At 46.0% G+C, this 15,919-nt stretch overlaps 1 protein-coding gene across 2 annotated transcripts in view; it reads left to right on the top strand.

Moving 5' to 3' along the window:
• Positions 1-2,302: 2,302 nt before the first annotated feature.
• Positions 2,303-15,919, top strand: part of GOSR1 (golgi SNAP receptor complex member 1) — a 182,803-nt gene continuing 169,186 nt past the window's right edge. For both annotated transcript variants that reach the window (XM_077480330.1, XM_077480329.1), the window contains exon 1: positions 2,303-2,412. In XM_077480330.1, the coding sequence (XP_077336456.1) occupies positions 2,382-2,412 (31 nt within the window). In that variant the 5' untranslated portion in view covers positions 2,303-2,381. The remainder of the gene's footprint in view (positions 2,413-15,919) is intronic.

Below are 15,919 nucleotides of genomic sequence, written 5' to 3'. Positions count from 1 at the left end.
GCTCTGTTGATGACTCCCAATGTTGCCTCCATTTTCAGTTAGGAGAGAGAGAGAGTGGAGAGAGACGCTGACACAGCAATTGATCAAGATCAGGCTAAGGTAAGTATTTGGGGGGAGGGGTGCTAGGGGGAGCTACAGAAGGTTTCTTTACTTTAATGCAGAGAATGTGTTAAGGTTAACAAAACTTGAAAACTTGTATTTTTACAACCACTTTAAAGTGGAACTTGACCCACAAGGGTCAAGGGTTCTGCTCTTCTTCCCTCAACGAACCCCCCCCCTCCCCGCAGCCATATTTGGACTACATTTTTTTGGTGGGGGGGGGGGTGGAGTGTGTACCTGGTTTTGACAGTTACCTTCTCCCGCTTCTGGCAGGATTGCCCCCTCCCTGCCTGGAGCATACCTCACAATTTTTTGGGAACGAGTGACATCTACTAGCAAGGGTATGTAGGCATAGTACACACCTCCTGTCACGCCCTCTTAAAGGAGAATTCTACAAAAAAAATATTATTTTAAAGCGGGAGTCCACCGGGACTCCGCGTTTTTTTTTTTTTTTTTTAAAAGCCAGCAGCTACAAATACTGCAGCTGCTGACTTTTAAATAGTGACACTTACCTGTCCAGCGCGCCCGCGATGTCGGCACCCGAAGCCGCTCGGCTGCCGGGTCCCGCCGCCATCTTGGGTATGGGAATCAGGAAATGGAGCCTTTCGGCTTAATTTCCCGGTTCCCTACTGCGCATGCGCGAGCCGCGCGGCGCAATCCAGACGGTCCCTGCTGCCTCTGGGAGCTGTGTGTTTCCCAGCAGGCAGCGGGGCACTTGCTGAAGGGGGCGGGCGCTTGCGGAACGGGGGCGTAACCTACGCTCGTTCCGCAGAGAGCTAGCCCGGAAGTGGGTGCAGTTACCTGGATTATCCAGGTAACTGCACCCCCCTCCCCCCTGAAAGGTGCCGATTGTGGCGCCGGAGGGGGGGGGGATTCCGATGAGCGGAGGTCCATTTTAGGGTGGACCTCCGCTTTAACCCACAGGTGTCTTTTTTTACAGTACCATGCTTTCATATTGGCTTTCAAAGTATACTAATGCAGCAATTTAGAAATTGGAGCAAAGGTTTAGCACCGTGAAACACTTTTTGAACGATAAAAAGTGCATTTTATTTACAGCTATATAGATCAGATCAAACTGATGGACAAATGAGGAGGAAAGTGGGACATCGGGACTTTGTTCCAAATCAGGGACAGTTGGGAGCTATGCTGCAGCCTTATGGGACATGTCTAGGTCTCAGAAGGCTGCAGGACAATTCACAAAGCTCAGTGCGACTCATGCATGCATAATGGGCAAGGAGCTACAGCCTGCTCAAGTGTGCACAGCACTGGATCAGGTGAGTGTCTGTTTATTAAAAGTCAACAGCTACAGTTCAGAACTGACTGAAGCTCCTCTTTAAGTTGCCCTAAGGCTGCATTATTAAAGCAGAGCGCCACCCAAAGGGGAAGCTCAACTTGTTTGTACCCTGCCCCCCTCCACTGCCACATTTGGTACTTTTTGGGGGGAAATGGGTAACTGGCTTTGACAGGTACCCGCTCCCACTTCCAGGTAAGACCGCAGCGGTGATCTCCGAGCATTTCTGGCCCCTCCCCCCCGCTGCATTCTGGTACACACACAGGTCCCAGAAGGTGGAAGAGCCATTCAAAAACTGCGGTGAGACTTGCCCTTGTGCAGTAGGAAACGTTCCCTTACTTACAATGCCGGCACCTGCACCCGAAGCCGTTTGACGAATTGGCTAAGGGCCCATTCATACGTATGGACTGTTCAGATCTGCCTGTCAGTTTTTGCAGCGGATCTGAACGGTCACTCCATACATCTCTATGGAGCGAAGGATGTCATCGGTGACATGTCCGCTGACACCCGATCTGTAAAATCCAGATGGATGGATGTCCTATTTTCCATCCGTCTGGCGGATCGGATGAAAATGGACAGGTGGTCCATAATCATCCCCAAGGAGAGCGGAGATCTGACAGGTCCCTCCCTGAACAGTGTGTAGAGATGGGCTTGTCATCCGCTGGCCCAGTGGGGATCAACGGATCGATCCTGCTGAGAAAGCGGATGGCTGGATACGTGTGACAGGGTCCTTAGGGTGCCAACACTGCGGGATGTATCCTTATATTAAAGGTCAGCAGCTACAATATTTGTGACTTCATTTTTTTTCTTCCCCAGACTGGAGCTGCTCTTTGAGAAAACCGAGAGGCAGTTCATTTAAAGTTTCACAAGGTGTCGCTGTGGTGCATTTCCTCAGCTGAGCCGTGGTCGGCACGTCATAGCGGCTCTCTAGCCGCCTCCAGTCTCCTCTCTATTGCTGACTCGCCGGACTGGGTGACGTTGGACAACAAAGATGGCGGCGGGAAGCAGCAACTATTGGGAAGGTGAGGAGCGGTGCCGAGGAGAGGCTGTGTCCGGTATAACGGGGAATGGCAGGCTGGTGGAGTGCTGCTGCTCGGTCCCGGCCTCTGGTATATCTTTGTAGAAGGGAATGAGAGGACAGGTAGCTGGAAGAATCCTGCATGGAGCAGCTAAGGCAACCTGTGACTGGCTGCCCAGCTGAGGGGGGAGGTAAAGCCTCTGTGTGCCCCCCACCCCAGCCTCTGCCATGGCTGACAGGAGTGTGAGTGCCAGCTGTGCCCTGAGGAGGGATTGTTCCTGGGGTATGGTCTCCCCTGGACATGTACTTTACTCATAGTTGTGAACGGAAACACCATCAGATCCCTCTTTGTATGAATGATGAGATGGATCTTTATTACAGGTACTTGTATAGTGCTGAACAGCTATACAGTGCTATACATATCTCACATAGTGGGACCAGTCAGACAGGAGACCGCTCACCTACCAGCATGTCTGTGGAGTGTAGGAGGAAATCCACACAAGCACAGGGGGGGACATACAAACTCCATGCAGGTAGTGTCCTGACTGGTAATCAACTCGGGGATCACAATGCTTCAAGACAGGAGTACTAACCACTAAGCCACATAACCACTAAGCCACAGTGCTCTTTAATACAGAACCTAGTCCTGGAATGTCACTGCTTGCCAGTGTTCAGCACTTGTACAGAAACCCCACTTTCCTGCATGATGTATATAAATTTGTATAACGGCTCTCTGATCTCATTACAGCACAGGTTTACAGCTGAACAAAACCCATAAATTTAAATGTTTCCCAAAACAGTAAAATTTACATGTGTGATGCGGGAATCAGCGTGATGCTAGTGCCGGTTCCTGCATCGCATGTCACCGGCCGGTTCACATTGACATTTGTGAACCGCTGCGGTTGTAAATGACACCCAATTCCCCCCAGATCGGTCAAATGGTGCAGGAATCAGATCCCATGCAATCCAATTCCAGTGTGGACCAAAAAAAGGGTCCTGAAGCATATTGATGTGAATGCAATTTCAGCCATACAGTTTTTTATGGCTGAATTTGCATTGCATGTGATCTGCAATGCGGTGCGAATCCTGTGCGATGTCTGTCATCGCACAAGTTTAGACCTAGCCTTAAAAGGATTGTAAAGGTTTTTTTTTATTATTATAACAATAAACAAGTTATACCTACCTGCTCTGTGCAAAGGTTTTGCACTGAGCTGCTCTGCACCTCCTCTTCTGGGGTCTCCAACCGACGCTATCAGCTCCTCCTCTTCCCCCACAGCAAGCCACCTGCTATGGGAGCAGACATGCAGGCTTTAGCCGGGCTGCGTACGTTTATTGACACAGAGCACTTGGCCTCGCTCCCTCCTCACTGGATTTGATTGACAGCATCAGAAGCTGATGGCTCCCCGCTGCTGCCTCTGGGCATGTGAGAAGAGAGAGCGAGCAGTGCTGCTGCTCCTAGGCCCAGTGCTTGACAATATCGGGCAAAAGTAAATATTTAGGGGGGCTGGTGGAGAGCTGAACGTGGAAGGGTTTTTACCTTGAAGCAAAGAATATATTACATAGTCTTGTTGAAAGACACAAGTCCATCTAGTTCAATCAATAAAACGTTAAAGTGGTTGTAAACTTTTACATATACCCAATGAATGGACTATCCTCAGGTGATACACAGAAATGAAACCAATCCTCCTACATAAGTTGTATCTGTCTATCTGAAGTCTTCTTCTTTTTTCTACATCCGTTGAAAGTACAGAATTTCTAAAGCTTGTCTAAAAAGTTCAGGGAAAAAAGGGGGTGGAGAGCTAAAAGTACACTCTGCAGAGCTCAGTAAGGAGAGCTCTGATAGCTGATTGGAGGGAAGAGACACACCCCCTATACACAGCACACAGGAACAGAGCTGAGGCTGTCAATCTTCCCCTGTCACCATTTTTCTCTTGATGCCAGGAAAACTTGTCTGAAGTGATTCATGCAAGGAATGCAGCAAAAATTACACCTAGTGCTCCTTATTGAGAAAAGTACACACTAGATAGATATGCTTCATATTTCATGCCTGAGATTTACAACCGCTTGTCGACCAGCTGCTGTCACTATACTGCGGCAGGTTGGCATGATCGGCTGTACGTCGGTCCCTTTTAAGCAGGATAGCAGGTGTGCACATGAGCCGGCTGCACTGCGGGGGTGCCGATGTGCGTGGCTGGCAGTTGCGATGACTGCCGGCCACGCTCTATCGCCAGAACAGGGGTTTGCGTGCGTGTGTAATCACACAAATCTCTGTTCTGTAAAGGAGAGGAGAGACAGATTGGGAGTTCTTACTAGCTAGGAACAACGATCTGTCATTTCCTCCAGTCACTCCCACCCCCCTACAGTTAGAACACACACTAGGGAACACAGTTAACCCCTTGATTGCCCCCTAGTGTTAACCCCTTAACCTGCCAGTGACATTTACACAGTAATCAGTGCTTTTTTATAGCACTGATCACTGTATAAATTACAATGGCCCCAAAAATGTGTCAAAAGTGTCCGATCTGTCTGCCATAATGTTGTAGTCCGGAATCGCTGATCGCTGCCATTGCTGGTAAAAAAAAAAATAATAATAAAAAAGGCATAAATCTATCCCCTATTTTGTAGACACTATAACTTTCACGCAAACCAATCAATATACGCTTATTGCGCTTTTTATTACCAAAAATATGTAGAAGAATTCATATCGGCCTAAACTGATGAAAAAATTAGCTTTAAAAAAAAAAAAAAAAAAATGGGGATATTTATTAAAGCAAAAAGTACAAAATATATATATATATTTTTTCAAAATTGACGCTCTTTTTTTATAGCCACATGAAGCTGAGGACATCATATGATGCCCACCCAGGATGGGAGATCCCATCTGCGGACGTCATATGTTTATGGGCGGGTGGGGGAGTGGTTTAAAAGGAGGTCCAGCCCCCCCCCCCACGAGCTTCACAGCCGGTTCCCTACTACGCATGCGCAAAACGCGCTGCTCTTTGAATGGCCGCTTTAAGTTATACGGTAGGCAAGTGATTGAGGTAAAAAGGCTTTAGAACCACTTTAAAGCAGAGCTAAACTCTGCAATACATACATTTCCTTCATCCTTCCAATATCTCTTGCTGGTGCCTTTTGCCTGTCTTCTTTCAGAGGCCAGGCTGCAGCTGTCTTGATTGGCCAGCGTGGGATGATGTCACACACATACAGGAGTGCAGTCATTCCACCACACAGGTACTAGTTTAGCGCAGCTGCAATCTCTCCCCCTCTCCCCTCGCTCTGTGCCGAACGGTACAGAGAGGGGAGGGAGGAATCGGTGTCATTTGACGGAGCGATCACGTGGTAAACGGCCGTTTACCGCGATCCGTGATGCCCCGGCGGTTACGGATGTTTGCGGAAGCGTGCCCCCACGAGAGCATGATTCTGGGAGGATGTCCATGGACGCCCTCGCAGAAAAACGCGACCGCGCTGTAGACAACGTTCGGCTATGGCCCAGTCGGCAAGGCATGCCATGAATGATAACTGTGACAGTTTGTGCTCTCAACTGAACTGTAAAGCCATCAAACAGCTGGTGTCATAGCTGATTACATGTACAGCGCCATGGTAATTGCAGATCAAACAGAGGCTAAGATTTCAGCTTCCTTGGCTGTAAAAGATTGGAGGGTTTAGTTCTGCTTAAAGTTGAACCAAACTCACGATACCCACTTTGCTTCACTAGGCTGACTCCTGTGAGCTCCCTCACTGGTGCAGACATCTTCCTGACTTGTTCTGGCTGTCAGTCTTCAGCCTGATTGTTGGGTTTGGTTTGACTGAGTTCAGTCATGCTGGTGCACAGCCACTGTGCCGGAATGTAAAATGAGCTTTGCATGCGCAACAGAGTGTACATTCTACAGAAGACAGCGAGCAGGCAAGTAGGTTTATTTTCTTGCAAAAGAGACATTGCGTGTTCCCTCTGCAATAACAAACCTGTCTGCTTCTAATTTTCTAATAGAATTTATCTTCACTCTAAGGCTGGGTTCACACTGCAGCGATGCCGGAACGCCGCAAATCTGCGGCGGTTTCCCGCATCACATGCCTCCCGGCGGCAGTTCACACTGCCGTATGCGAACTGCTGGGAGTGTCAGTGAAATGTTAATGACACCCCCAGATCAGTTCGCATATCGCAGTGCGATCTGCAAACTTGGACAGGAATCGGATCGCATGGTGTGAACACCCATGCGATCCGATTCTGCTGCGGACCAAAAGAAGGGTCCTGTGCGAGTTTGGGGCGGGTGCGATGCGAATTCAGCCATACTATCTGTATGGCTGAACTCGCATCGCACAGAGATCGGATGTGATTTGCACTGCAGTGCGTGGCGAATCACATCCGGTTCTCGTAGCCGCAGCAGTGTGAACCCAGCCTAAAGCCCCATACACACTAACTATCAGTTTTTCTGCTGAGTTTTTCCTTCAGATTTACCAAAACCATGTAATATGAGGTCAAACCTTAGGAGTTTCAATTTGTATGCAATCAGACAGGCCCTTCCATTACATGGTTTTGGTAAACCTGAAGGAAAACGTCATCAGGAAATCTGATAGTGTGTATGGGGCATGTGTATGTCTGGGGAAAAAAAGGAAAAAAAAATCCAGTACATCTTTGCAATGCTTGCACATATAGGGCTACACTTAGTTCTCCATCAGGTTTAAAACTTTATTTTTCACTTTCCCGCCAGAACACTCCAGTCAACTCTTTCCCATGATGTGTTTTGCACTCTTATGAAGCTCTACGAGAGGGCAAAACATGTCAAAGGAATGGGGTTGGTTGGAATATCGGCATTCATGCTGGTACAGTAACGTTTTTAGCCTGATGGGAAAACAGAATGTGGCCTCGTATGCTTCACAGAGTCTGGAGGGGAGGGTGACAGATTGCAGAAGCACTTGCACCTGTGATTGGATGGAGTGCCTGGAACAGTATAAAAACTGGAAGTGAACATCCCTGCAGTACATTTCCATTTCAAGTACAGAATAATACATATTGATCTTGAGCTCCTAACATGTAGTAAGCTGAGAACCCTAGATACTGAACTGAAACTTCAAGCAGTAATGGCATGCCTGGTTGAGTTCCCCCCTGCAGGACTACATAACACCTCCACCTCTCATGTATATTGCATATGGAGGAGATTTTTTGTAGTCCAGCAGGATATATTTCAGGCAGTGCAGACATCATAGTTTGGGATTTAGTAGTGCTTAAACCAAAAGAAGGAGCGCCAGGCCAAATTCATGAAGGATTTCAAAATAGCTTTTAAGTTGTGGTGCACCAAAATGAAAGTTCCGGTACGAAAAATTCAGGATGCACTTTGTCTAAAAAAAAAACCGAAATGGACAATTCTTAAAAATATATATATATTTTTGATATATAATTGTATTATATTTAACTCTTTAATATCAATTTAAAGCGGGAGTCTGCCGGGACTCCGCGTTTTTTTTTTTTTTTTTTAAAAGTCAGCAGCTACAAATACTGCAGCTGCTGACTTTTAAAATAGTGACACTTACCTGTCCAGCGCGCCCACGATGTCGGCACCCGAAGCCGATCTCTAGATCGTCACTCGAGTGCTGCCGCCGCCATCTTGGGTATGGGAATCAGGAAATGGAGCCTTTCGGCTTCATTTGCCGGTTCCCTACTGCGCATGCGCGAGCCGCGCTGCGCAATGAGGACGGTCCCCGCTGCCTCTGGGATCTGTGTGTTTCCCAGCAGGCAGCGGGGCACTTGCGGAAGGGGGCGGGCACTTGCGGAAAGGGGCGTAATCTACGCCCCTTTCCGCAGAGAGCTAGCCCGGAAGTGGGTGCAGTTACCTGGATTATCCAGGTAACTGCACCCCCCTCCCCCCTGAAAGGTGCCAATTGTGGCGCCGGAGGGGGGGAGGATTCTGATGAGCGGAAGGTCCATTTTAGGGTGGACCTCCGCTTTAAATTAATTTGAATTTTATTTTTGGTCATTATCAGCACTAACCCTATTTTTGACCGAAAATTATCGGTACCTTTTTTCTATCGGCAGGACACTGATAACCCTATTTTAAGCTGATAAATCGTTGCATCCCTACTTTTTTAGCAAGGACTAAACAAGAAGCTAGGAGCACACTGGATTACTGACAGATCAACAAGTATTTGTCTGTATTTTTATGTAAAGGGGTTTTACATTTGGAAATATGAATGTATTGCATAGCTGTACGTGTATTTTTTTTATTTTGCCTCAACATACATTTCAATAAAAAGCCACTGTCTAAAAGAAACTTTACTGAGAGAAATATGGAGGCTGCTTTTATTGACCTCTACCTTCTAAAATGATAGATACCTGATTATCATGCTGATTTACGACTTCAATACTTTGAGCCACTGACCTGGTAAAAATATGCAAATGACAAGTTCTTAATTTAAATTCTGTATGCTCATTCCTGGGCAGTGGTTTAGAAAATATTGAAGCTGGAGACAGCTAGGCAACTAACACATTCTGAAGGATGTTAGCAATGGAAACATTTATATTGCTCTTAATAGGCAAACTGACGGTGTACTCTCCTCCCCCCTCAGAGTTCTTGTCCAGTGCTCTAATGGAGCAGGGCTTCCAGATATAGGGAAGCATGTGACAGTGCTCTGGCCCGAACAGCCAATTGCCAGGCCTGACCACTGTGGAAGGGGCAGTGACACGAGCCTACTCAGGGTGGACTCCTGCTGCTGGGAGGCTGTGAGTGCACTAGAAATGGTAAGTATACTTTGCTGGACTATCAGAAGGCACTTTCACTAAATTGGCACGTGACAGTGTGTCTTCACATACAGATTTCCTTTTAAAGGGCAACCATTAAAGTCTTACTCCAGGCTTTTTTTTTTAATTGTTTTGGATGGAATGGGAAAGCAGCTATTTCTGTGTGGTTCTTATTTCTGTCTGTGACCCCCACTGGAATGATTTTACTTCACTTCCCTGTGATGTTTTACAAGGGATGGGGGGGGGGGGGGGGGAGAGAGAGAATGGCGCCAGTGGGTTAAAAACACTCTCACAAGTTCCAACCTTCCTCATTTTACCATAACTGTTGTATTTTTCTGGGTCTCTGGTGACTAACAGGGTGTAGGGATATAGATGGTAATAAAACTTGACACAGGCTCTAACCCAACCCCATTCTGTCCAAAACAAAATAAACACTTTAGTTGGAGTAGTACTTTAAATTGCTATTATACATAAAAGTGGTTGTAAACCCTGTTACACCACTTTAACCTACAGGTAAGCCTATAATAAGGCTTACCTGTAGGTACCGTGAATATCTCCTAAACTTGCACTGAAGAAACGGCTCACTTGTGTCATTTCTTCAGGAGCTGTGCCATGACATCATCGCAGGTCTGGTCAATCACAGCGCCGGAGCCACAGAAATAACTTTGGGAGACATGTCGCCAGTCACAACGGTGTATGGGGACCTCTGCAACAGGTTCGATCTAAGGTAAGTATTTAATAATGAGCTGGTATGCGAGAGATGCGTACTAGCTCATTATGCCTTTGTCTTGCAGGTTGTTGTGTGTGTGTTTTTTTTTTTTTTTTAAGAGTTTACAACCACTTTAACATTTGAATGTAATCTTGTATGCTTCCTTTGCTGGAGCAGGGTGGGTATAATTTTTTTAAAGCATTAGTTTACCTTTACAGTAAAAATGTAGAGGTAAACTGACAGCGCCCCCTTCCCCCTCAGATACCCTCTGTACTTATCTCTGGGATTGCTGAGCTGTCTGAACCTCTGCAGTACAGTTTATCTGTAAAGGTGAACAAACACTTTAATGATAGCCTTTCTGTAACTACCAACAATGTCAAATACAAGTTCTTTTACAGGAATGTAGTTGACAGGAAAACTTTAGTTAAAAGCAAATCTTGCATCTTTGGGATGCTGAGTCTTGTTTGGCAGCAAGATATCTATTTGCGCAGGTATGTATATCTGTGTTCAGGGAGACACCCACCACCATCACTCGAACACTATATAAGTAAGAACGCGACTCCTTGTGAAGTTCTGAAATCATTAACGGTTATTAATCAACCTTAAGGTTGGCCGGAACTTGAAAAGTTAGGATTTGCTATATTATGAGAAACATCTACAAGTGTTAAAGTGATACTAAAGTCTATTTAAAAAAAAAAAAATAACAAACCTGTATCAACGAAATCTTTTGCAATTACATTTTTCCTAGAGCCATTATTTACAGTCCTGTGACTGATTGGTCCTTTCTCATATCTTCTGTTTGTAAGGCTGGGGGCAGAGTCTGCAGAAGATGCTTGGGTACAAGGTCTATCAAAGTGGTCAGGGCTGAGCTGTGATGTGACTGGAGAAGTCACAGTCAATCAAACACCTGTACCTGCTCTGTTAGACTCCTTGCTGCCTGACAGGGTGACATGCAGTGGCGTCACTGGAGGTGGGGGGTGCGTGCCACACCCGGGTGACATCTGACGAATGGTGCGCACCCCTACACTGATCTCTCTTGTCTCGCCAGCTGTCTCCTTTAGTGGAGCGTACTGAAGCCGCATCCCCCTCCTCTCTGTTTACATCTACACAGCAGGAGGGAGTCCGAGGGACACACACCGCTGTGCATATCCCACGCTGTTCTGAGGCCTGTATTGTATCGCAGAGGTGCATGTGCTGGGGGGGTGCTATGGGAGGGGAAAGGGGATCTACACTGATGCAGGGGGTCTGCACTGAGGAGGGTTCTTTACTTAAGGGGGTCTATACTAATGTAGGGGGTTCTGCACTGAGGGGGGCGGGTCTATACTGATGGAGGGAGGTCTGCACTGAGTGGTGTCTATACTTATGGAGGGGGTCTGCATGGAGGGGGGGCTATACTGATGTAGGGGGGTCTGCATGGAGGGGGGCTATACTGATGGAAGAGGTCGGCACTGGGTTGGGTCTATACTGATGGAAGCAGTCTGCACTGGGTGGGGTCTATACTGAGGGGAGGGTCTATACTGATGGGGGGGGAGGGGTTTGCACTGATGGGTGTATATACTGATGGAGGGGGGTCTGCACTGAGGGGGTGTATATACTGATGGAGGGGGGTCTGCACTGAGGGGGTGTATATACTGATGGAGGGGGGGTCTGCACTGAGGGGGTGTATATACTGATGGAGGGGGGGTCTGCACTGAGGGGGTGTATATACTGACGGAGGGGGTCTGCACTGAGGGGGTGTATATACTGACGGAGGGGGGTCTGCACTGAGGGGGTGTATATACTGACGGAGGGGGGTCTGCACTGAGGGGGTTTATAATACTGACGGAGGGGGGTCTGCACTGAGGGGGTTTATAATACTGACGGAGGGGGGTCTGCACTGAGGGGGTTTATAATACTGACGGAGGGGGGTCTGCACTGAGGGGGTTTATAATACTGACGGAGGGGGGTCTGCACTGAGGGGGTTTATAATACTGACGGAGGGGGGTCTGCACTGAGGGGGTTTATAATACTGACGGAGGGGGGTCTGCACTGAGAGGGTTTATAATACTGACGGGGGGTCTGCACTGAGGGGGTTTATAATACTGACGGAGGGGGGGGTCTGCACTGAGGGGGTTTATAATACTGACGGAGGGGGGTCTGCACTGAGGGGGTTTATAATACTGACGGAGGGGGGTCTGCACTGAGGGGGTTTATAATACTGACGGAGGGGGGTCTGCACTGAGGGGGTTTATAATACTGACGGAGGGGGGGTCTGCACTGAGGGGGTTTATAATACTGACGGAGGGGGGGTCTGCACTGAGGGGGTTTATAATACTGACTGAGGGGGGTCTGCTCTGAGGGGGTGTCTATACTGATGGAGGGGGGAGCTATACTGTGGAAGAGGGTCTGTACTGAGGGAGAGGGGTCCATACTGCGGGAGGGAGCTACTGCGGGAACAAGGCATTTTCGTCCACACAACCACCGCTCACTGGATATTTTGTCTTTTTGGACCATTCTCTGAAAACCCTAGAGATGGTTGTTCGTGAAAATCCCAGGATATCAGCAGTTATTGAAATACTCAGACCAGCCTGTGACACAAGGGCTGTGGAACTCAGCTACCCTTGGAGAAGTTGAGAAACCCTTGTTTCAGCTCCCCATGTATCTCTTATGTGTAAGTAATCCTGTGTCTATTAGGGGTACAGGGTGACCGAGAAAAGGATGGACAGGTATGTAATGGACACCGAAAATGTGGTTTGGAGTGCTTCAAATGGGACAGTAATATTTATCCACAATATCTCTCAAGAAATATATAAAGACTATTCCTGGTTTGTTTGATTCTGAACTATACGTGTTAATTGAAAGAGCTGGTCACATTGATCTCTGTTCAATGTAGGAGTCAGACAGTCTGATACTGGGGTCTCCCGATATTGTCCCGAAAGTGTTTTCCATTTATACTTCTGATAATGTCTATTTTAACTTGTGAGATCAAAGCCGGCAAGTCTGACCTGAAGAGGGGTTATCTGATTAATCACATCGTCTGGGTGGGCATTGAGTAGGTTCTGTTACATGGCCCATCTGGCATCAACAACCATGCCACGTTCAAAGTCACTTAAATCCCCATTCTGATGCTCGGTTGTCTTCACCACATCTAGATGCCTAAAGGCATTGAGTTGCTGCTATGTGATTGGCTGATTAGCCAATTGTGTTACCAGGCAATTAGACAGGTGTACATTTGTATTTTTTTTTTTTTTTTTGGGGGGGGTGTCCTGAATCTTTAATTGTGCCAAAGCAGTACCGTGATATTACCTTTTTGTTTTGAATGCCTCCTAAAAATAGCGGTGTACTTTCTGGTATGTGAATGTGTCTAGTCACTCCCTCAGCTGTATATCCGCAGTGTGGGATCTAAGGCAGCCAATACATTGATCATTTTTTTTTCACTCAACCAGCAGGTTGAACACAAAAAAAAAAGATCCGATTTCCCCCATCCACACATTTGATGTGGATGGGGGAATCCTGCACACTGTGGTTGTGCACAATTTTATCAATAGATTGGCTTGTGTAGAAGCAGCCTTATCTATACATGGATGGAAATTCATCCAGCCCCTGCATATAATTGGGCACAGCATTTAGAGATCAGTTCATCCATTCCTAAATCCGGCAAAAATATTTGGGGAATGTAACTGCTCTTGGCACTGCTTGTATATCCTCATATAGCATTCATTGTTATATGATGATAGTAAAACAAATCTAGAGCACTGTGTGGCAAAGTATGCAAGCATGTATAGAACAAATATTGATAAAATATATCGGTAGTGATCCGATATATACGTGATAGCATCGGACTCAGGAGGGTTGGAACAAGGGAGTAATAGACAAACCACATTATATTAATATAGGAAAATATGGGACTTGGCCTCCTCTAAACTAGAAATTCCACGACACAGCGATTACACACCGCTATGGCATAACAAAAACTTACCGTAGTGCACCAAAATACAGGACACAAGTGCATGGTCCAGGCAGGGAGTGTTTTATTTACATCACATACTAAAAGATCGACACCTTAAAACCTTTAACTCAGAGAAGAATTTCTAATCCAAAACCGAATGTTCTTTCGATTTTCACAACTCCGACATGCGACGCATTCTCAATTTCCTGAATCAGTCCCTAATGTCACACTCAATCTACAACATGTCTGATGTGTGGACTGGAGACAGGCACATTTTTTCATCTGATTTTGGGGCAAGCCCAGAGCAGGGCTTATGGAAGCAAAATGTGACATTCCTAAATGATACCATGGGCTCACCCCTAGCATTAGACCCTTAACAGTGCCTTGGAATCCAACCAGATACAATTGACAAATATACAAAAAAATATTTCTCCACGAGACACTATTTTCAGCCAGGAAAATTATAGCCAAACGATGAGACAAACACCTCCCAAGATGGTAGAATGGAAACTTGACGTAAATAATACCCTACCATACAAGAAGTGTGTGTGTGTATGTGTATGTGTGTGTGTGTGTATATATATATATATATATATATATATAACAGAGGTTGTCCCAACAAATACAAGATATGAGACTGTTGGTTACAAGAGTCTTGACACCTGTGTGTAGTAAAACCATATCAGCTTAAAATGACAACTAAGGCCAGGGCTTGACAAATTTGCTTGGAATCTAGGAGCCAGCTAAAAAAGTTAGGAGCCAGGTCCGTAACAGTGATCCAAACCTGTCCCTGACCTGACATGGAGACGAGTGAGGGGGAAGATAGTCCCCCCCCCCACCTGTCTCCAAGTCATTGCCCATAGCTCTTAGAGGGACATTTTATTTATTTATTTTTTCCAAATGACAATTATTTTTTTAAAATTGCATTTTAGTGTAAATTATGAGATCTGAGGTCTCTCTGACCCCAGATCTCATATTTAAGAGGTCCTGTCATGCTTTTTTCTATTACAAGGGATTTTTACATTCCTTGTAATAGGAATAAAATTGACACATTTTTTTTATTTTTTTTAAAAGAACAGTGAAAAAATTAAAAATAAAAGTTAAAATAAGAAAAAAAAACATTTTTAAACGCGCCGTCACGCCAAGCTAGCGTGCAGAAGCGAACGCATATGTGAGTAGCGCCCGCATATGAAAATTATGTTCAAACCAAACATGTGAGGTATAGCCATGATCGGTAGAGCGAGAGCAATAATTCTAGCCCTAGACCTCCTCTGTAACTCAAAACATGCAACCTGTAGAATTTTTTTTAAACGTCGCCTATGGAGATTTTAAAGGGTAAAAGTTTGTTGCCATTCCATGAGCGGGCGCAATTTTGAAGTGTGACATATTGGGTATCAATTTACTCGGAGTAACGTTATTTTTCACAATATAAAAAAAATTGGGCCAACTGTCTTATTTTTTAGTTTAAATGTATTTTTCCCCAAAAAAGTGCGCTTGTAAGTCCACTGCGCAAATACGGTGTGACAGATAGTATTGCAACAACCGCCATTTTGTTCTCTAGGGTGTTAGAATAAAAAATATATATATAATGTTGTTTAGGGGGTTCTAAAAAAAAAAGGGAAGGAGATGGCGGGCAGTGAAAACAGGCAGGGGAAGCTCCATTAGCATTGCTGGTTGTCATACCAATGACCACCACAAGAGGGCGTCAGATTCCTGAAGGAAGCATAGGACCACAGAAGGCCTCAAAGCCGTGTCCTCAATTATCGTCCGGCGGCTGCACGGCCCAACGCGATCACCCCGGGGGGGGTGCACAGAGACAGGATACCCCCAGCAGCTGTGCTGCCCCAGGGGCCAGGTCGCTAATTCTAGTCACAAATGCGACCTGGCGCCCAGCTTTTGTCGAGCCCTGACTAAGGCAGATCCCTCTGTATCTAATCTTTAGTTGTAGTATACACATTCATAGAACATATACACACGGCACAACAATGTACCTGCTTTCTTGCCTATAATATTTGTAATATGCAATGTAACAGTTACCAAGTTTATATGTGAAGCCAACATAACATGTATGCACCATTTGATTAATAAAAACCTTTGTTCAACATTAAAAAAAAAAAATATATATTGGTAGTAGTTCCTGT

This window comes from Lithobates pipiens, unplaced genomic scaffold (genome assembly GCF_037356315.1).
Source record: "Lithobates pipiens isolate NorthernLeopardFrog02 unplaced genomic scaffold, aLitPip1_a1.2 Scaffold_16, whole genome shotgun sequence".
Classification (NCBI taxonomy): domain Eukaryota; kingdom Metazoa; phylum Chordata; class Amphibia; order Anura; family Ranidae; genus Lithobates; species Lithobates pipiens.
Note: the sequence above shows the minus strand (reverse complement) of the source record. Positions and strands in the feature narration are given on the sequence as shown.